This window comes from Pristiophorus japonicus, chromosome 13, assembly GCF_044704955.1.
Source record: "Pristiophorus japonicus isolate sPriJap1 chromosome 13, sPriJap1.hap1, whole genome shotgun sequence".
NCBI classification, from domain to species: Eukaryota; Metazoa; Chordata; class Chondrichthyes; family Pristiophoridae; genus Pristiophorus; species Pristiophorus japonicus.
The window spans coordinates 106,094,423-106,115,889 of record NC_091989.1 but is presented as its reverse complement, the minus strand read 5'-3'; the positions used below and the strand labels follow the sequence as shown (position 1 = coordinate 106,115,889).

Genomic DNA, 21,467 nt, shown 5'->3' with positions numbered 1-21,467 from the left:
CTATCCTGATTAAAGTGAATAAAGATAGCCTTAAACTGGCATATTTCTAACAATCTGTAATCCTAGATCGCTTTGCTCCACTACCCCATTTAGAGTCTTATTTTTCAAGGAGTATTTGGCCTCCTTATTTTTCCTACCAAAATGCACTCTCTCACACTTATATTGAAATTCATTTGCCAATTACATGCCCATTCTGCAAGTTTATTAATGTCGTCTTGTATTTTGTCACAGTCATCCTCAATATTAACTATATCCCCCAATTTGGTATCGTTTGCAAATTTTGAAATTACATTTCTGATTCCTGGGTCCAAATCGTTTATGTAAATATTCAACAATAGTGGTCCCAGCACCAATCCTTGCAGAACACCACAACCCATCTTTTACCAGTCTGAGTAACTACCCTTAACCCATACTCCGGTTTTCTGTTTTGTAGCCAGCTTGGTTTCCATTCTGCTACTTGTCCCAACTCAACATGCTCTTCCCTTAGGTATGAGTCTGCTTTGCAGTACCATATAGACGGCCTTTTGAAAATCCAAATATCTATTGCATTACCCTTGTCTACTAAGTAGAGATCAGTTTGTGAGATTTTTTTGGTGGTGATTTTAGGAGATTTTGTATCCACTAAATAAATGCAATTGTCTTTCTAATGAGAAATAACTTGTAATTTTGTCATTCCACTCGAGAGAAAGGTGAAAGTGGACATTCAGTAACTCTGAATCTGATAGACATAGTCACACAAATTCAACCACATGGCAGTAAAGCACAGATTCAATTCAGTTCGTAAACCAAATACACAAATTCCTAGCTGTAATATTAACTTTAATACAATAAGTAATCAAAGTTCACCATATATCCAAGGCCGTATGTCTGAATTCACTTTCACAGGAGAGTCACCGCACCAGTGTTCTCTCTAACAGAATATTCAGTGTACCATTGTTCACTATAACAGTGTACTTGTGTTCACATTATGGGCTCAAATTTCCCCAAGTGTTGCCCTGGTTTTTTTTGGAGTAAGTAGCTTTTTTTGGAGTAACTTAAAAATCGCAAATTTCCCATTTAACTTGCTCCAATGCAAGTCAGTTAGTTAGGTTTTTTTCTAGTTTAGTTTGTTCTCTCCAAAAGGGGGCGTGACAAGCCACTTACGCGTCTTCTGGCCATAGAAGCAAATTGGGCCAGCTGAAAGTTACTCCAAACTAACTTAGGCCAGTGTATGTGGCCACTTTTGTAGGCCTACATTTAAAAAATCAGCACAGGTAGCCAGAGATGGGGGGGCGGGGGGAGTGAGTGAGTTAGAGGATTCTAAAGCACTAAAGACCTTCACAACATCAGCACAACATCATAACATCTTCAGCAAAATAGCTGCACAACATCATCAAAAATAAATGAAAGATAAATCAGCTACAGAAAATAGAGCAGTCCTACATTGCCGACTGCAGAACGCACCGGCTAGCCCTCCCGCCAGGGCTAGGGGCGGCAGGCACGCATGACTGTAGGGGTGAGGGATTTTTACTTTTTACAGTTGTCCCTAAATGTTGCTTGGTCCTAATGGAGATGATTAGGTTTTAATGCAAAATATCTTTTATTGGATATTTTACAGTGCACTTCAATGACAACGACAACAACAACAGCAAAGAAAGGCTGCATCCATCCTTCACCAACATCTCGGGGAAAGTGCACTTCCTCATAGGGTCAGTGATGGTGGTGGGGGGGGTTGGGGGCCCAGCTTGGGTCTGACCGGTGGCTGGTGCGTGGATTGAAGTGGGAGTGGCATTTGAGTATCAGGCCTTTGTGCCCTTATTGCAGAAGCTAGCTCCCTCATGGCATCTGCCATCGTTTGCACACCCTCTGAGATGCCCGCTTTCACTTCCCGTTTCAGTGCTGAGATTTCACCCGACAGTGTCGCTACCTCATCACGCACCCCACTGATGGCCGCCACGAGTGATCTTGTAAGGGCATTGATCTCCTCACCCAATGACAGAACCTGATTAACCTCTGCAGAGGGCTGCATCTCAGGAGAGACTGGTCGGCTTCTCCTTCCCCTTGCCGTGGGTCTGCCAAGTGGCACCCCTCCAGTGTGAGGCGCAGGCTGGGACAGTGGAGCACTGGGTGTCCCAAGGTGCATTTCACGACCGCCACTGGGACCCGCGACCTCGGAAGGCGTAAACCCATGGAATGTTGCCGAGGAGCTCATGGAGGTTTCTGGCTGTGTGATGCCCTTACTATGGACTGATCCATATCGCGGTCAGCATTCTCCCATGAACAGATTTCCATGGACCCCTCCTCCCCCCACCCGCCTTGGTCTGGAGCACACGCATCTGGAGGATCTTCAAGATGTTGAGGAGTGTCGTCTTCTTCTGCAAAATACAACAGAACAGCCAAATGGCTAGCAGCACAGGAGGGGGCAGGATGGGTTGCATGAGTAGTCTGACACATAGCAGGCCAGTCAGCAGATTGATTTAAAGGGCGACTATGCATTTTAATGACTCACCCTCACCCTCGCGTATGGGTCCAGCTTGTGCAGAGCTGATTCTTTTTCTGCAGGTGCGACTCAGCAAGGCAGCAACCCTCTGTTCCAGGGGTGACAGTTGGTGCAGATTTGGCGGACCTCCTCCTGTTCTAAGTCTTTCCCTTTTGTTGTAGGCCAATTTCTTCTGCAAAGATGAAAATATTAGTTTACAGACATGATGCGTTTCTGATGGGTGGGACACATACAGATGGTCACATTTTCCACTGCAATTCAATTTAAAGATGAAGATATTACTTACACTCACTACTTGACCAATGTCCTGCCATTTCTTCTTCCACTGGCTTCCAGATCTTGCGGTATTGACCCCTGTGGAGTATTCTTCTGCAACTAGGTTCCATCTTTTCCTTGGGTGAAACTTTTGACGGACCACTCTTGCTGATATCGGAGCGGCCAAAGTGGAAGGTAAGTTTTTGGCACTTTTTTTGCCCCAAAAAGTCAGTGACCCACCCCTAACTACGCTGGTCTAGGCAGCTGGGGAAATTTGGGCCCTATAACAGGAGAGTCAGCGTATCTGTGTTTACTATAAAAGGAAGGTTTAATGTACCACTGTTCACTATAACAAGAGATGCAGTGCACCCACTTTCACTTAACAGGAGATTCAATGTACCCGAGTTCACTATAACAGAAAGTTGTGTACCTAATTTCACTATAATAGAAGGTTCAATGTATCACAAGGTAAAATTTCGATAAGAAATACAAGTGTAAAGAAAGTGTATACATTACTCCCTCATCCATACACTGTCATAAAGACTCTTATCTTGCAGACAATATTATTTTTATTAATAAATTCATCCCCACTGTAGAGACCAGTTGCTTCCTCTGAACTGGGATGTTTCTCTGATAATGTGGGTCCAGGTGCACTGGGCGAAACTTCGTAATGTTACTCAGAAACCAGAACAAGTCAGAAGAGTACCTACAGGGTGCTACATGTGCTACACTAAAGCTATCATTCTCACTATATCTGTGTGCAGTGTGAACACTACACTATGTTGCATCACTACAATAACACCCTGCACCAAAGAGCTACCTACTGTGCTCTATGTACCATACTACACACTGCCCTGCAAATGTACTACAATAATGTGCTGCACTGATGTTTTACCCTAGTGTGACGGTTGCTGAGCAAAGCAGTCCACTGATCTATGTGTGATATAATAAAAAAAAAGAAAGACTTCAATTTGCCCACAGCAAGCTCCCACAAACAGTGATATGATAATGACCAAATAATCTGTCTTTTTTATGTTGATTGAGGGATAAATATTGGCCAGGACACCGGGGAGAACTCCCCTGCTCTACTTCGAAATAGTGCCATAGGATCTTTTACGTCCACATGAGAGGGCAATCGGGGCCTCGATTTAACGTCTCATCCGAAAGACGACACCTCCAACAGTGCAACGCTCCCTCAGCACTGCACTGGAGAGTCAGCCTAGATTTATGTACTCAAGTTCCTGGAGTGGGCGAGTGTGCTACCCACTAAGCCACAGCTGCCACAATAATGTGTATGTGGTGTAACTGTTTGTAAGGGAATTCTGAGGTATACGTTGGTGGTGAATATTTGGAACAGACTTTTGGGACTGGCTAGATCGAGCACAATAGTCTCTTTGGGTTCTGTACATTTCTATCTCATGGACGGGTAAGGATAGGAACACGAGTAGGCCATTCAGCTCCTCAAGTGTGTTCCATCATTCAATTAGATCACGACTGAACTGCATCTTAACTCCATCTACCCACCCTTCCATAACTTTAATACCCTTCCCTAACAAAAATGTATCCATCTCAGTTTTTGAAATTTGAAATCTGTAATATGTTATACTATGTGTGCTGAAGCGAGGAGTGATTCTCTTCTGCCTAAAGCCCAAGGTGCAGACTGTGAGTGAATTTGAGGCTAAGCCTCTATGGAAATGATTTACAATCATGCACTGTAGTGGGCTACAGCAAGTTATTGGGATTCATGATCGCTAAAGGAAAAGCACCAGCACAGCTCACTTCCGTTACACTGTTTACTCAGTGAACATTAAAATACGTTCTTAATATTGAATGAGAATTGTTTACTCCTATGAAATTACTTTAGCAGCTCCAGATCCGGCAGCAATTCTGGCCACAGATTCTGTGGCGACAGCTTCTTGCTCAAAGCTTCCGAACCCACGATGCACTTTAGTACCAAGGTCGCTGGAAGGAAGTACGACTATAAAACATAATTTACCATTAAAGGCGATTCTGAGACTTGGGTGAATGAGAATAGAAACAAAGGCACCATAAAATGAGTTATGCTAACTGCTTGTAACATTAGAATGCAATTATGGTAACTAGTGTAGATTTTAGCACAGGCCAGAAGGCCAGAGGATTGATAGCCGCTGAGCCAAGTAACTGCAGCTCAGATAAGGATGCTCCAAATAGACTCAGTACGCATGGGATAAGGAGGGGAAATAATTCACCAGGTTTCTCACTCCTGAGAGCTATCCAGTGCCATCCCCCCCACCTACTGCACATGTGGTTATGGGATCAGATTCGGCTGTGATGCCACCTCAGGAATTATAGGGTACATCGCTTGGTGCGGTCTTGGGTATCATACACATGGTATGGCATACCAGCAATGGGTTGTGCAGGTTATAACTATAGAGAGCAGACCACTTCCAGGGTGTTGTCACAGCCAGACGAGGTCTCGGTTTGATGTATCATCTGAAAGACGGCACCTCCGACAGAGCAACATTCCTTTAGTACTGCCCTGGACTCTCATCCTAGATTATTGTTCAAGTCTCTGAAGCAGGGTTTGAACCCACAACCTCGTGACTCATAGAGGCAATCGTGTTACCAATGAGCCTCAGCTGACATTTGAAGAAGCCATTCATTACAAACAAACAGATTACACACTGGAATAGGAAAGCTGACAAACATTTAACAATCAAGAAGCATTTTTTAAAATTAGGAATCATTGTTTACAGAAGAGGAAAACTGTGCATTGGTTTTGCAAACTAATGTTGTAGGGGTGTATAGCCTCAACATGGCATTTGCAGGACACACTGATTGCATAATGGTGCTTATTTGTACATTTGTGTAATAAACTTCAGGTCCCAGTTGGTCAGGGTGGGACAGGACAGGTCACAGTTGGTCACAGGGTGGGACAGGGCAGGGCAGGTCCCAGTTGGTCAGGATGGGACAGGGCAGGTCCCAGTTGGTCAGGATGGGACAGGGCAGGTCACAGTTGGTCAGGATGGGACAGGGCAGGTCACAGTTGGTCACAGGTTGGGAGAGGGCAGGTCACAGTTGGTCAGGGTGGGACAGGGTAGGTCACAGTTAATCAGGGTGGGACAAGGCAGGTCCCATTTGGTCAGGGTGGGACAGAGCAGGGCAGGTCCCAGTTGGTCAGGGTGGGACAAGGCAGGTCCCAGTTGGTCAGGGTGGGACAGAGCAGGGCAGGTCCCAGTTAGTCAGGATGGGACAGAGCAGGGCAGGTCCCAGTTGGTCAGGGTGGGACAGAGCAGGGCAGGTCCCAGTTGGTCAGGGTGGGACAGAGCAGGGCAGGTCCCAGTTGGTCAGGGTGGGACAGAGCAGGGCAGGTCCCAGTTGGTCAGGGTGGGACAGAGCAGGGCAGGTCCCAGTTGGTCAGGGTGGGACAGAGCAGGGCAGGTCCCAGTTGGTCAGGGTGGGACAGGGCAGAAGGTCACAGTTGGTCAGGGTGGGACAGGACAGGTCACAGTTGGACACAGGGATATAAGATGCTGTTTTCCTCTCTCTCTCTTTCACCCTTCAATCCCTCAAGTGGCACAAAAGTCAGTGAACTGGTACAAACTCACACGTATTGGCACCACTATTACACTGATACCAATAGTGTAACTGAGGCATCAGTTCCTGTGGCACCCAAGATAGTAAATACAAAATGGTGTAAATTACAAACAACATTGATATCTGAAGAGTGTTGTCCTACAAAGTCAAACACAAGTACCTGAATGGACTGGACAACATTCTGTATCGGTTGCTGTTGAAGGGGGAAAAATATCATTGTAAGTAAGAGGATTAGCAAAAAATTTGGCACCAATTTGACTGGACAATCTTTATGGGGACTTACAGAGTATTGACTGAGATGGGCTTCTGGGCATAGTTGCTCACTGATGGCTCCGAGTGAAGGTAGTACTGGAAGGGGACACGCAGTGATCAATTTTAAATACTAACAGGTGCTTTACATAATAAAGCAACACAAGGCATGGAACACGAGACGGGAATTAAACTTTGACTCTACCTTCCAAGACTGGGTAATGTTGGGTCTCAAATATCGTACTGCGTAACCAGAGTAGTGTAGATCTAAAAAGAACAGCAAAAAAATAAGGTATTGGTCAGTGAACACGCCCAAAATATAACATAAGCTACCCGTGTTGCATTAAGCACTCTGACTGTACTAATGTATCAGATAAACTTAACTGTTAATGTTTTATTATATAAGGTACACCAACTTTATTATTATATAACATCGACCAATCATTGTAGCCCAATGCATGCTGCATTAAATAAATGCACAATGGGCTGGATTTTCCAGTCCTTTGTGCTCTGGGTTTCGCCCCGGAGTGGTGTGAAAGGCAGCGGTGAGGTCTCCAGCGCCCTGCCACGATCCAGCGGCTGTGCAGAGGAAGGTAGAATACTCCAAAGATAAGTACAAGTGTTGTTTTAATTTTTTTTAGCGATTTGTGTTGTGGTGGTGTGGGCAATGCTATGGGAATGTTTTTGTGGGGTTTTTTTAAAAATAAAAGGTTTCCCCCCACCGCCCCACAGGCCTCTCTCGGAGCGCACACGGCCCAGCACTTTAGTTCGCGAGTTTCCCATCCTTGCGCCACGAAAAGTGTACAACGCCTTACTTAGCACCCCCTGACGCAGGGCCCAGATGCTGAAACTTCCATACTAAAGCGCAAACTATTCCCAGCTGGTAACTTTCCCACCCCGCCTCCGTTTTCGCCCCGAAAACAGAAAAGCCTGAAGTCCAGCCCCTACAATTTTAACCATTCCACTGCCAAAGGTGCTAACTCACATTGGGGTGTGGTTCAATAGGTACAGAAGCCCACCTTACCCAAGTGCCTGTTTTCATGCGTAAGCCTTCAAATGTAAGAGCACCACTGGCATACCAGTGCTTGCCATCATCCAACATCTACATTCAGTGCATTTTCCAGCAGGATTCACTGGACAGTGATCAGGAGTGGGAACACATTCAACTTACATTTGTGTAGTGTCTTTGAAATAGAAAAACATCCCAAGGAACTTCACAGAGATGTAATATCAAAAAAAAATAAACACCATATCAAAGAAAGATTAGGAGGGGAGTCTAAAAGCTTGGTCATAGAGGTGGGTTAAAAGAGGAGGGGGAGTATGAGGTGGAGAGATTTGGGGAAGGAATTCTAGAGCATGGGCCAGAGTGGCTAAAAGTGCAGCCATCGATGGTGAGACAAAAGGAGGGTTAATGTACAATATGCCGAAATCAGAGGAAAAGAAAGTTTGTGGGGAGGGGCTGTAAGGCTGGTTGGGTTTTAGCAGAAGATGGGCTAAAGTAGGGGTCGACCATGTTCCAGGGGTGGAGGTATGCAGATATGGGTATGACAGCATAGTGGTTATGTTTCAGGACTAGTAATCCTCAACTAATCCTCAACACATGTGTTCAAATCAGCTGGGGAATTTAAATTCAGTTAATTAAATAAATTTAAATTCCCCAGCTGATTATGTGTGCAGATCATTAGTTGAGGATTACTAGCTAGTATCAGTAATCGTGATCAATCGTGATCCATCTGCTTTACTAATGTCCTTTAGGGAAGGAAATCTGCGTCCTTACCTGGTCTGGCCTAAATATGACCTCAGACCCACAGCAATGTGGTTGACTCTGAAGTGCCCTCTGAAATGGCCTAGCAAGCCACTCACTTGTCTGCTACAGAAAAAACTGCAACTGTTCAAGAAGGTGGCTCACCACCATCTTCTCAAGGGCAATTGAATGAATAAAAAAAAACAAATAGGGTTGGAAATTCAGCTCAGGGTTGAACAGAACATCAAGGTTGCAAACAGTGGCCAGGGAGTGGGGTGGAGTCAGTGGCAAGTCAAGATTTTTGGCCTTAGTATTCGTAATGTTTAGCTGGAGGAAAGTATGGTTCATACATATGACTGGATGTTGGACAAAATGCAGAGGCAGTGGAGGATCAAGCGAGATGATGGGGAGGTAGAGCTGGGTGTCATCATTGTATTGGTGCAAGCTGAGCCCATGTTTATGGATGAGGTTGTTAAAGGGTGGGATGTAGATAAGTTAGTGGAGGAACCAAGGATGGATCCTTGGGGAACTCAAGAGGTGACAGTCCAGGATGGGAAGAGAAGTCATTGCTAGAGAAGCTCTGGCTATGAGAACTCCCTCCCTCCACTTGGTGTTGGATAGTGTCATGTATTCAACCAGCATTGTAACCCATGTATAATCTGACCTAAGTTGAACACTGTGAGAACACTGACCACTAGGTGGTGAACTTGTGGGAGACACTCCTAACCTAGACCTTCAGATATAAAAGGGGAAGCTCCACCCATTTCCATCACTTGAGTGCTATAAAATAAAGGACAGGTCACAGACTGACCTTCTCTCAAGCATGGGCCTCGTGTGCATTTATACTATAGAAAGGACGTATCAATGGCGACAAGAAACTAGGATTTAAATCACGCGAGCATGGCCACTAGCAGAACAGACGAGAGGTACTGTGTTAAGGAATGGTTGGGACAGAGATTCAACATTGTTAAAGCAGCACACAGTTTTCTAGGCAGACAAGGGCAGTCGGGCATGCCCCAACATGTAGTCGAACCCAGAGGGGGAGTTCGACAGAGACAATGGCAAGCTGACCGGCGATTCACGCCATTGCAAGGGACAATGCGGCCAGTAATGGGGCCATCAACACTTGTTAATGGCGCACTCAAGGGCAATAACAGGGGCAGTCAGGGATGATCGACTGGCAAAGGACCTTTTGTTTCAAACAGCAGCTCATGCTGGAGGCGTGGAGGCACACACTCAGCCGGAGTTTGCAGAGGTGAGCAAAATACCTGCAGAAATTGCAGAAATGAACGCTGGGGGAAATCGCTGGAAGCTGAAGTTCAGCGAGTTCATGTGGAGCACGTATACAGTTCATACACCAGGACGTCACTGATAATGATGAAAGTGCTCCTCAATGGCATCCGAGTATCAATGGAGCTAGACACGGGGGCCAGCCAGTCCCTGATGGGTATCAAACAGTTCAAAAAGTTGTGGGCGTCCAAGGCCAGGAAGCCAAAATTATCGCCGATTGACGCACAGCTATGGACTTACACAAAGCAAATCATTCCGGTGCGAGGCAACGCCACGGTAGTCGTGACCCACAAAGATTCGGAGAACAGACTGCCACTCTGGATTGTTCCGGGGACGGTCCCGCACTACTGGGGAGGAGTTGGCTTGCTGTCATGAACTGGAAATGGGGCGATGTCAATGTAATTTCCTATGTGGAGCGAGTATTATGCTCACAGATCCTGGACAAATTTGACTCATTATTTCAACCCGGCATTGGCACTTTCATAGGGGCCAAGGTAGTGATTCACATAAACCCGGACGCCAGGCCAGTACACCACAAGGCCAGAGCGATGCCGTACGTGATGCGGGAAAAGATAGAAGGCGAATTGGACCGCCTGCTGAGGGAAGTCATCATCTCGCCAGTCGAATTCAGTGACTGGGCGAGCCCGATTGTGCCAGTGCTCAAGGCGGATGGGTCGGTCAGGATATGAGGCGATTACAAGGCCACCATCAATCGGGTGTCACTCCAAGACCAGTACTCGCTACCGAGTGCGGAGGACCTCTTTGCGACGCTATCCGGTGGCAAACTTTTTTCAAAATTGGACCTGACCTCAGCTTACATGACCCAGGAGCTGGCGAGTGAGTCGAAGAAGCTGACCACCATCATGACACACAAGGGGTTGTTTGAGTACAACAGATGTCCATTCGGGATTCGCTCAGCCGCCGCGATCTTCCAACGAAATATGGAAAGCCTCCTCAAGTTGATTCCAGGGACGGTGGTTTTTCAGGATGACATCCTCATTACGGGTTACGATACTGAAGAACATCTCCACAACCTGGAGGAGGTGCTATGCAGACTGGACCGGGTAGGGCTGCGACTGAAAAAGGCGAAGTGCGTCTTCCTAGCTCCAGAGGTAGAATTCCTGGGGATGAGGGTAGCAGCAGACGGGATCAGCCCTACTGCGTCCAAGATGGAAGCGATCCAGAGAGCACCCACGGAGTAACACGACGGAGCTGCGTTCATTCCTGGGGCTCCTGAACTATTTTGGTAACTTTCTTCCAAAATTGAGCACGCTGCTAGAGCCGCTACACGTGCTCCTACGCAAAGGTCGCGAATGGGTCTGGGGGGACAGCCAGGAAAGGGCTTTTAATAGAGCACGCAATTTGTTATGTTCCAACAATCTGTTAACGCTATATGACCCATGTAAGAAACTTGTGTTAACATGCGATGCGTCGTCCTATGGTGTCGGGTGTGTGTTGCAGCAGGTCAATGCCAAGGGTCAGTTACAGCCGGTAGCTTATGCCTCCAGAAGTCTGTCCCAGGCAGAAAGGGGCTACGGGATGATAGAAAAGGAGGCGCTCGCATGTCTATATGTGGTAAAGAAAATGCACCAGTACCTGTTTGGCAGGAAATTTGAGCTGGAGACAAATCAATAATCCATAACGTCCATTTTGGCCGACAACAATGCCATAAATGCAAATGCATCGGCCCGCATACAGAGGTGGGCACTCACGTTAGCCGCCTATGACTACACAATTCGGCACAGACCGGGCACCGAAAACTGCGCCAATGCACTCAGCAGGCTCCCACTCGCCACCACTGAGGGGGCTACCGAGCATGTTGCTGAGATGGTCATGGCTGTTGAAGCTTTTGGAAGCGAAGGCTCACCCGTGACAGCCCATCAGATTAAAGTCTGGACAAACAGAGACCCGCTATTGTCTCTAGTCAAGAACCGGTTCTGGGGGAGGTGGGACCATTACAAACCGGATGGTCTGCACCTAGGCAGAACCGGAACCAATGTCCGAGGGGGAGTGTTTGCTAGTGCTATTGGGGAGGAGTTCAACTAATATGGCAGGGGGATAGGAACCAATGCAGCGAGACAGAGGGAAACAAAAAGGAGACAAAAGCAAAAGACAGAAAGGAGATGAGTAAAAGTGGAGGGCAGAGAAACCCAAGGCAAAAAACAAAAAGGGCCACGGAATATATAGGAGCTGCAGGAGGGGTCAAAACTAAAAATCATGGTTTAAAAACTAGTATTAAAACACTCTACCTAAACGCACGTAGCTTTTCGAAATAAAGTAAATGAGTTGACGGCACAAATCATTACAAATGGGTATGATTTGGTGGCCATTACAGAAACGTGGTTGCAGGGTGGCCAAGACTGGGAATTAAACATACAGGGGTATCTGACGATTCGGAAAGATAGACAAGAAGGCAAAGGAGGTGGGGTAGCTCTGTTAATAAAGAATGATATCAGGGCAGTTGTGAGAGACGATATTGGCTCTAATGAACAAAATGTTGAATCATTGTGGGTGGAGATTAGAGATAGTAAGGGGAAAAAGTCACTGTTGGGCATAGTTTATAAGCTCCCAAATAATAACTTCACGGTGGGGCGCACAATAATCAAGGGAATAATGGAGTCTTGTGAAAAAGGAACGGCAGTAATCATGGGGGATTTTAACCTACATATCGATTGGTCAAATCAAATCGCACGGGGTAGCCTGGAGGAGGAATTCATAGAATGCATACGGGATTGTTTCTTAGAACAGTATGTTACAGAACCTACAAGGGAGCAAGCTATCTTAGATCTGGTCCTGTGTAATGAGACAGGAATAATAAACGATCTCCTAGTAAAGGATCCTCTCGGAATGAGTGATCACAGTATGGTTGAATTTGTAATACAGATTGAGGATGAGGGAAGTAGTGTCTCAAACGAGCGTACTATGCTTAAACAAAGGGGACTACAGTGGGATGAGGGCAGAGTTGGCTAAAGTAGACTGGAAACACAGACTAAACGGTGGCACAATTGAGGAACAGTGGAGGACTTTTAAGGAGCTCTTTCATAGTGCTCAACAAAAATATATTCCAGTGAAAAAGAACGGTGGTAAGAGAAGGGATAACCAGCCATGGATAACCAAGGAAATAAAGGAGAGTATCAAATTAAAAACCAATGCGTATAAGGTGGCCAAGGTTAGTGGGAAACTAGAAGATTGGGGAAATTTTAAACGACAGCAAAGAATGACTAAAAAAGCAATAAAGAAAGAAAAGATAGATTACGAGGGTAAACTTGCGCAAAACATAAATACAGATAATAAAAGCTTTTACAGATATATAAAACGGAAAAGAGTGACTAACGTAAATGTTGGTCCCTTAGAAGATGAGAAGGGGGATTTAATAATGGGAAATGTGGAAATGGCTGAGACCTTAAATAATTATTTTGCTTCGGTCTTCACAGTGGAAGACACAAAAACCATGCCAAAAATTGCTGGTCACAGGAATGTGGGAAGGGAGGACCTTGAGACAATCACTATCACTAGGGGGGTAGTGCTGGACAGGCTAATGGGACTCAAGGTAAACAAGTCCCCTGGTCCTGATGAAATGCATCCTAGGGTATTAAAAGAGATGGCGGAAGTTATAGCAGATGCATTAGTTATAATCTACCAAAATTCTCTGGACTCTGGGGAGGTACCAGCAGATTGGAAAGCAGCTAATATAACGCCTCTGTTTAAAAAAGGGGGCAGACAAAAGGCAGGTAACTATAGGCCGGTTAGTTTAACATCTGTAGTGGGGAAAATGCTTGAAGCTATCATTAAGGAAGAAATTGCGGGACATCGAGATAGGAATAGTGCAATCAAGCAGACGCAACATGGATTCATGGAGCGGAAATCATGTTTAACTAATTTACTGGAATTCTTTGAGGATATATCGAGCATGGTGGATAGAGGTGTACCGATGGATGTGGTGTATTTAGATTTCCAAAAGGCATTCGATAAGGTGCCACACAAAAGGTTACTGCAGAAGATAAAGGTTCGCGGAGTCAGAGGAAATGTATTAGCATGGATAGAGAATTGGCTGGCTAAAAGAAAGCAGAGAGTCGGGATAAATGATCCTTTTCGGGTTGGAAATGGGTGGTTAGTGGTGTGCCACAGGGATCGGTGCTGGGACCACAACTGTATACAATATACATAGATGACCTGGAAGAGGGGACAGAGTGTCGTGTAACAAAATTTGCAGATGACACAAAGATTAGTGGGAAAGCGGGTTGTGCAGAGGACACAGAGAGGCTGCAAAGAGATTTAGATAGGTTAAGCAAATGGGCTAAGGTTTGGCAGATGGAATACAATGTCGGAAAGTGTGAGGTCATCCACCTTGGAAAAAAAACAGTAAAAGGGAATATTATTTGGATGGGGAGAAATTACAACATGCTGCGGTGTAGAGGGACCTGGGGGTCCTTGTGCATGAATCCCAAAAAGTTAGTTTGCAGGTGCAGCAGGTAATCAGGAAGGCGAATGGAATGTTGGCCTTCATTGCGAGAGGGATGGAGTACAAAAGCAGGGAGGTCCTGCTGCAACTGTATAGGGTATTGGTGAGGCCGCACCTGGAGTACTGCGTGCAGTTTTGGTCACCTTACTTAAGGAAGGATATACTAGCTTTGGAGGGGGTACAGAGACGATTCACTAGGCTGATTCCGGAGATGAGGGGGTTACCTTATGATGATAGATTGAGTAAACTGGGTCTTTACTCGTTGGAGTTCAGAAGGATGAAGGGTGATCTTGTAGAAACATTTAAAATAATGAAAGGGATAGACAAGATAGAGGCAGAGAGGTTGTTTCCACTGGTCGGGGAGACTAGAACTAGGGGGCACAGCCTCAAAATACAGGGGAGCCAATTTAAAACCGAGTTGAGAAGGAATTTCTTCTCCCAGAGGGTTGTGAATCTGTGGAATTCTCTGCCCAAGGAAGCAGTTGAGGCTAGCTCATTGAATGTATTCAAGTCACGGATAGATAGATTTTTAACCAATAAGGGAATTAACGGTTATGGGGAGCGAGTGGGTAAGTGGAGCTGAGTCCACGGCCAGATCAGCCATGATCTTGTTGAATGGCGGAGCAGGCTCGAGGGGCTAGATGGCCTACTCCTGTTCCTAATTCTTATGTTCTTATGTTCTTATGTAATGTGTCCTGAATGGGGACTGGGCAGCCACGTACAGGGCATGCCCTGAGAAATTTAAACCATTGCACAGGCGCAAGGATGAACTCTCGATTCAAGCCGATTGCCTACTGTGGGGAAACCGCGTAGTCATGCCCCAGATGGGCAGAGAGGTGTTCATCAGAGAACTCCACAATGGGCACCTGGGCATTGTCACGATGAAGGCAATTGCCAGGTCACACGTTTGGTGGCCAGGGATAGACGCAGATCTGGAACTTTGTGTTCGCAGGTGCAACACGTGTGCCCAGCTGGGCAATGCACCCAGGGAAGCCCCCCTTAGCCCCTGGCCATGGCCCGCCAAGCTTTGGTCACGCATCCATGTGGACTACGCAGGTCCTTTCATGGGAAAAATGTTTTTGGTTGTAGTAGACGCCTACCCCAAATGGATCGAGTGTGACATTTTAAATTCAAGCACCTCCTCTGTCACGGTAGAAAGTCTACGGGCAATGTTCGCCGCCCACGGTCTACCGAACATCTTGGTCAGCAACAATGGCCCGTGCTTCACAAGCACTGAATTCCAGGACTTCATGGCAGCCAATGGAATTAACCATGTTAGAACGGCACCGTTCATGCCAGCCTCAAACGGCCAGGCAGAACGAGCAGTGCAGATAATCAAACAGGAGATGCTCAGAATCCAAGAGGGTTCCCTATAATGCCGCTTATCACGCCTCGTGTTGGCCTGCAGATCCCGACCACAGGGGTTCCACCCGCAGAGCTGTTAATGAAAAGGACGCTCAAAACCCGGTTATCCCTTATACACCCCACCATGAAAGAAATTGTCGAGAGCAGGCGCCAGTCACAATATGGCTACCATGACAGGAATGCGAGGGCGCGGTGTATTGATGTAAATGACCCTGTTTTTGTCCTCAGCTACGCTGCAGGGCCCAAATGGCTCGCAGGCACTGTGATTGCCAAAGAGGGAAATAGGATTCTGGTAGTTAAACTTACCAATGGACAAATCTGCCGCAAACATGTGGATCAAACAAAAAGGAGGTTCAGCAACCCCATAGAAGAAGCAGAGGAAGAACACGATGTAGAGTTCACTTCACCACAGGTGACCGAACACCGAAGGGAGGAGAGCCCAGTCACTGTGGGCAGTCCGGACAGGCCTGAGGCACCGCAAACAGCAGACACTCAGGCCAGTGCCCAACAACCGGAGCCCCAACTCAGGCGCTCTACAAGGGAGCGTAAACCACCAGAGAGACTCAACCCTTGATCCCAATAAGACTTTGGGGGTGAGGGAGGTGATGTCATGTATTCAACCAGCATTGTAACCCATGTATAATCTGACCTAAGTTGTACACTGTGAGAACAATGATAACTAGGTGGTGAACTTGTGGGAGACACTCCTAACCTAGACCTTCAGATATAAAAGGGGAAGCTCCACCCACTTCCATCACTTGAGTGCTATGAAATAAAGGACAGGTCACAGACTGACCTTCTCTCAAGCATGGGCCTCGTGTGCATTTATACTGTATAGTAAGGATGTATCAGATAGGATGGGCTTGCTTAGGCCAGGAACTCGTAATATGAGTAAGAGGGGAGAATTTTGTGCACTAACATCTCCTCAGAATTACATGCTTAAAATCAGTCATTTTAAATTAATATATTTCCAAAGCATTATTGTGCAAGTACAGTTTTATGAAGTAAATTTGTGAAAGGGTCCAAGAGATGTTGTTCTTTTTGTGGGTGTTACAAATTGCAGCTCTGCTGTAGGTAATCTCTCAGATTCAGGCTCGCTGCTCTCTCCCGTTAAGTGGATCCCGTGTCCCCTATGATGAGGAGTTTACCTTTACTGCCCAATACCTAGTAATACAATGGCATGACCCAGGAGCGAAACATTGACATCCCTGATTATGTGAACTGGATACTATAATCTCACAAGTCACATCCACAGGTGCTACTCCAATCTTCCGAAAGGCAGACTTATTAACAGGTTAGGGAGACCAGGCCAAATGCAAATCAACAAACTGCTTTATTTTACAATTATCAAGCGAATATGCAGAGTAACAGCTGCACTGAATTTCACCTCACTCTGATTTAATTCAGTAAACCCCTTCGCAGTATAGAAAACAAAACACAGCACAATGATCCTGTTAGCAGGCTAAATTAACTTTTCTAACCAAAGTTTCCTCTGGACCTGATCAACTCTGTCGTAATGAAGCATATATTTTAGAACTCACCGAGTTTCCTCGTTGGACAGGAAGCCAGCTGTTTGACCTCTGACTTTCCCCCTATCGGAGAGTTGACAATTTAACCAGCAATCGTGCCTCCTGGACAGCGCAGCCAGTTTCGGAGTGGTCAATGACAGACCGCAACCTTGGGATTTCCGCATGAGCCTGCGCATGAACCAAATCCCGAGGCGGTGGTCAGTTTCGAAAGGCGGAATGATGGCGAATGCCGCCAGTTCGCCGTCATCCCGACCGAAAATTCTGGGCCTACGTCCTGCCGGGACCAAACGAATAGCAACATCTCAACATTAATAGGTGTGGATCATCACTGGACTGTCTGAATGAGCTTCCATTGTATCAAGCAATCTGGATCAGGCGCTTAGTCTGAACTCCAATCCAACACTTCATCATTTCAATTCTGTGAATTTAACTCCTCAAGAGCTAAAGTTGACTTGTAATCTTCATTTCAAGATAAATTACACCAAACTCCTTCAGTGGTTAAACGGCCAAAAAAAATGCCAAAATATGACAGTGGGTTTAACTTGGTTACAATTCTATGTTGTAATGCACTGCGCTAATAAGCTGGCACAAATAAAATAATGAGAAGGGGATCTGAGTGTCTCATGGTTCCCCTTATGATGGCGACACTGAGATACAGAGCCAGCAGAACGAAAAAAAAATTGTTATTGCAACAACGGTACTCTTTAAACTGTACTCTTTGGAAGCAAGTCATCCTCAACTCCGAAGAAGAAGACAACGATTCTTTAGAGCTCACCTCTGTGATCCTTTATGGGAAGCACAAATTCCCCGCACTCAGATACGAAACGAGACCAGTCTTGGGAGGCCTCAGAGATCAAAGGCTTGTAGTGACTCCAGGGTTTCTCAATATGAATGCTGGGAATCATATATCGCTTTCCATCAGGGGAATACTTGTCGCTTGCACTTAGCGATCCTCCGGCATGAGCAAATAACTGGATAGAACAGGAAATAATAATTATAAATGTTATCCTACAGAAAGGAACTGCTTTTCACATTGCTTTATGTTATGTATTTTCTTTTAATTATTCACTTACTTTGTAGCTATTCCAGCCCTATATCTTCCCGAAGTGAGGGTGGGTGGATGGACAGCTTGCTCCCAGACCTCTATCAATGCTCTCCTGTAACTGAATACTATGAGTGATGCCCATGGGGGCTCTCCCTCTCATTAACTGTCAGCCATGGCTCAGTGGTAGCACTCTCACCTCAGAGTCAGAAGGTTGTGGGTTCAAGTCCCACTCCAGAGACTTGAGCACATAATCTAGGTTGACACTTCAGTGTAGTACTGACGGAGTGCTACATTGGCAGAAGTGCTGTCTTTTGGATGAGATGTTTATCTGAGTCTCCATCTGCCTTCTCAGGTGGATGTAAGAAATCCCATGGCACTATTTTGAACAAGAGCAGGGAGTTATCCCCAGTGTCCTTTCCAATATTTGTCCATCAATCAACGTCACTGAAAAACATTATCTGGTCATTATCACATTGTTGTTTGTGGGAGCTTGTGGTGTGCGAATTGGCTGCTGTGTTTCCTATATTACAACAGTGACTACACTTAAAAATTGGCTGTAAACAACAACTTATATTCATATAGCGCCTTTAACGTAGTGAAACATCCCAAGGTGCTTCACAGGAGTATTATGGGATAAAAAATGACATTGACCTGCATAAGGAGAAATTATGGCAGGTTGGTCAAAGAGATAGGTTTTAAGGAGCGTCTTGAAGGAGGAAAGAGAGCTCGAGAAGCAGAGAGGTTTAGGCGGGAAATTCCAGAGCTTAGGGCCTAAGCAACAGAAGGCACGGCCACCAATGGTGGGCGATTATAATCAGGGATGCTCAAGAGGGCAGAATTAGAGGAGCACAGATATCTCAGAGGGTTGTGAGGCTGAAGGAGATTAGAGAGATAGGGCGGGGAGAGGCTATGGAGGAATTTGAAAACAAGGATGCGAATTTGAAATCGAGGCATTGCTTAACCGGGAGCCAATGTAGGTCAGTGAGCACAGGGGTGATGGGTGAGCAGACTTGGTGCGAGTTAGGACACAGGCAGCTGAGTTTTGGATGACATCTAGTTTACATAGGGCAGAATGTGAGAGGCCAGCCAGGAGTGTGTTGGAATAGTCAAGTCTAGAGGTAACAAAGGCATGGAATGAGAGCTTCAGCAGCAGATGAGCTGAGGCAAGGGTGGAGACGGGCGATGTTACAGAGGTGGAAATGGACACACAAGGTGAATGGATCATGATGGGAAATTCTCTGGGAAGGTGAATGGATTATGATGAATGAATTTCTGGCAAGATGAATGGATTGCAATGCGAGTAATTTGGTGATGGTCACCTTACTTTTGATTAACAATCTGTGTTGCTGCAGTCCAATAACTGCAGCCCTTCTGATGGTTTAGTGGATTGTATACTTGTATTTATGACTTGTGTACGAAAATGTAAGTGGCAGTCTGTGCCAAAACTTTGCAACTGTTTCCTGTGGCACTGGATGGATGTACATCTTAGGCTTGCTCTGCAACTGATCTGTGCAGTGTCCATCCTTCACGGTCACTTGCTACCATGTTACTTATAATCAACATGGACTCAAATGAAAATCACTCACCAGTGCTGCATGGGCTTTTTTGGGATGGTCAAACAGGGTAAAGGAGGAAGTTGAGAAGTCATCTAAAAATAATTTTAAAAAGTGTGGAAAAATTAGTCAGTGCAATGCAGAAATCTATACTAAGAATGTCTGTTCCCAGACCATCTTTGTCAAGCAAAATCAAAGCATAAAAGGAAGAACAGAGGAGCCACTATCAGTTCGGTTGGTTCTGCAGTTTCCCTTTAAGAGAGAGCTGCTTGCATTGAAGTGAAGGGAGCAAATTAAGCTGTAGTTGGACTCCACTCTGTGCCAATTCAAACCAGTGCGAGATAGTTTCACATCTTGGGGCTTCAGTATGCTTGCCAGTCTCCTGGGTTATACTTCCCATTCTACATCGATGGACACCCAAAACCACCTTGCATCAACATTATACTGACAGTATACTGGTCATCTTGGTCGGCCATTTTACTAGTGGAGGAGGACACTATGTTTGTAGCTGTTTTCTATATTTTGAGTTACATTTCATTGAGCTATATTTTAACCAGTTTACACTGTGCTCACATGGTACTTTGTATATTGATAACTGGCACATGGTGCCCAGCTGACCTCTTAGTTTCTCAATGACAAAGGACTCACCTTGACCTGCCCATGGGCAAGGCTGAGCCCAGGAGTACAGACTCATAAGATTGCCCTTTAAATTTCTGGCAACCTTTACATTTGGTCACGTTGCTTTCAACAGACTTTCTGTGACTTTGAGACCTTTGAAAAACAGAACTGTATTTCTGGCCAATTTTTGTGCTCACTCTGTTCATTCCTTTCAACTTCTGGCACCTGTTGCCAGTACCAAGCTATTCCGAGGCAGTGCAACATAGATTGGGAACACATTTTCTGTTTTCTACACCAGTCCTGGAGGCCGATCACCTGGGCTGTGAGCACAAGTACTGCATAATTGCTGAGGACACATCCCAGTGGCAACAGGTCTGAGATACATCGCACATACAGTACCCTTCAAAAGCAGCAGTGCGAAGTGAGCCCCTTCCTTTTGTTTTATTCATTCACAGGATGTGGGCCTCACTGGCAAGACCAGCAGTTATTGCCCATCCTGAATTGCCCTGGAGAAGTTGGTGGTGAGCCGCCTTCTCGAACCGCAGAGGGAAGTTGAGAGTCAACCACAGTGCTATGGGTTTGGAGTCACATGTAGGCCAAACCGGGTAAGGACAGCAGAGTGCCTTCCCTAAAGGACATTAGTGAAGCAGATGGGTTTTTGGGAGAATCTGGGTAGCTTCATGGTCATCATTACTGATACTACTTTTTCTGTCTTCTCTAATCTTGCTTCCTCTCCTCTCGCCTTCTCTCCTTCTCCTTTTAATTTTCCCATTGACTCCTTCCTCCCACCCCTTTCTACTTCCTTCCTTCCTCCCATTCCTTACTTCCTGACCTCCCTCCTCCCTCTCACCCCTTCCTTACCTCCTCCCCTCACCAGGTTCTCGCCCCTGTACAGCTCCTTCCGGCCCCGGCCCCGGCCCCGCTCCCTCTGAACGTGCGCTCCCCCGCACCGCCTTTCTCACCTGGGCTGCGATAGGTGGTGTGCCGGCTGTGCTCCTCCGGTAGTTTGCAGGAATTGTCGTCCATGTTCATGTGGCGCAGGGTGGGCAGGTCGGGCCGGTACATGAACGTTTTCCGCGCCGCCAGGCTAACCCGCCAGGGCTGCGTGAGCGCCCCCGGCCCCTGACTCTCATCTGCCAACCTGTCCTGCATCTGGCTGAACGGCTGTGTCGGGCGCTGTCCGCCCACCTTGGTCTCAGCGCCTCCCGCATCGCCCGCAGCGTTCTGTGTCCAAGGAGTCATACAGTTACTTGGCAACCGAGTAACGCCCACTGTTACCTAGTTAGTGACCCTGTTACCTTA

The 21,467-nt window shown here is 46.2% G+C and overlaps 1 protein-coding gene across 1 annotated transcript; it reads right to left on the bottom strand.

The window, feature by feature from the left end:
* Positions 1-4,645: 4,645 nt before the first annotated feature.
* On the bottom strand, positions 4,646-21,407 carry LOC139278160 (sperm microtubule inner protein 8-like). Its single transcript, XM_070896815.1, has 7 exons — positions 21,128-21,407; positions 19,581-19,642; positions 17,725-17,920; positions 6,765-6,826; positions 6,594-6,658; positions 6,471-6,503; positions 4,646-4,712 (listed from the first exon to the last, which is right to left on the bottom strand). Exons 1-7 carry the CDS (start codon positions 21,405-21,407, stop codon positions 4,682-4,684), a joined length of 729 nt encoding a protein of 242 aa, XP_070752916.1. The 3' UTR covers positions 4,646-4,681.
* Positions 21,408-21,467: the final 60 nt, after the last annotated feature.

Bases quoted from the DNA above. Each gene is read 5' to 3' on its own strand.
- LOC139278160 (XM_070896815.1), bottom strand. From the start codon at position 21,407: ATGACTCCTTGGACACAGAACGCTGCGGGCGATGCGGGAGGCGCTGAG. The intron at 19,643-21,127 runs GTGAGAAAGGCG...AATTATTTTTAG, and splicing joins CACCACCTATCGCAGCCCAG to ATGACTTCTCAACTTCCTCC. The intron at 4,713-6,470 runs GTACTTGTGTTT...TATGTTTTATAG, and splicing joins ATGTTGTCCAGTCCATTCAG to TCGTACTTCCTTCCAGCGAC.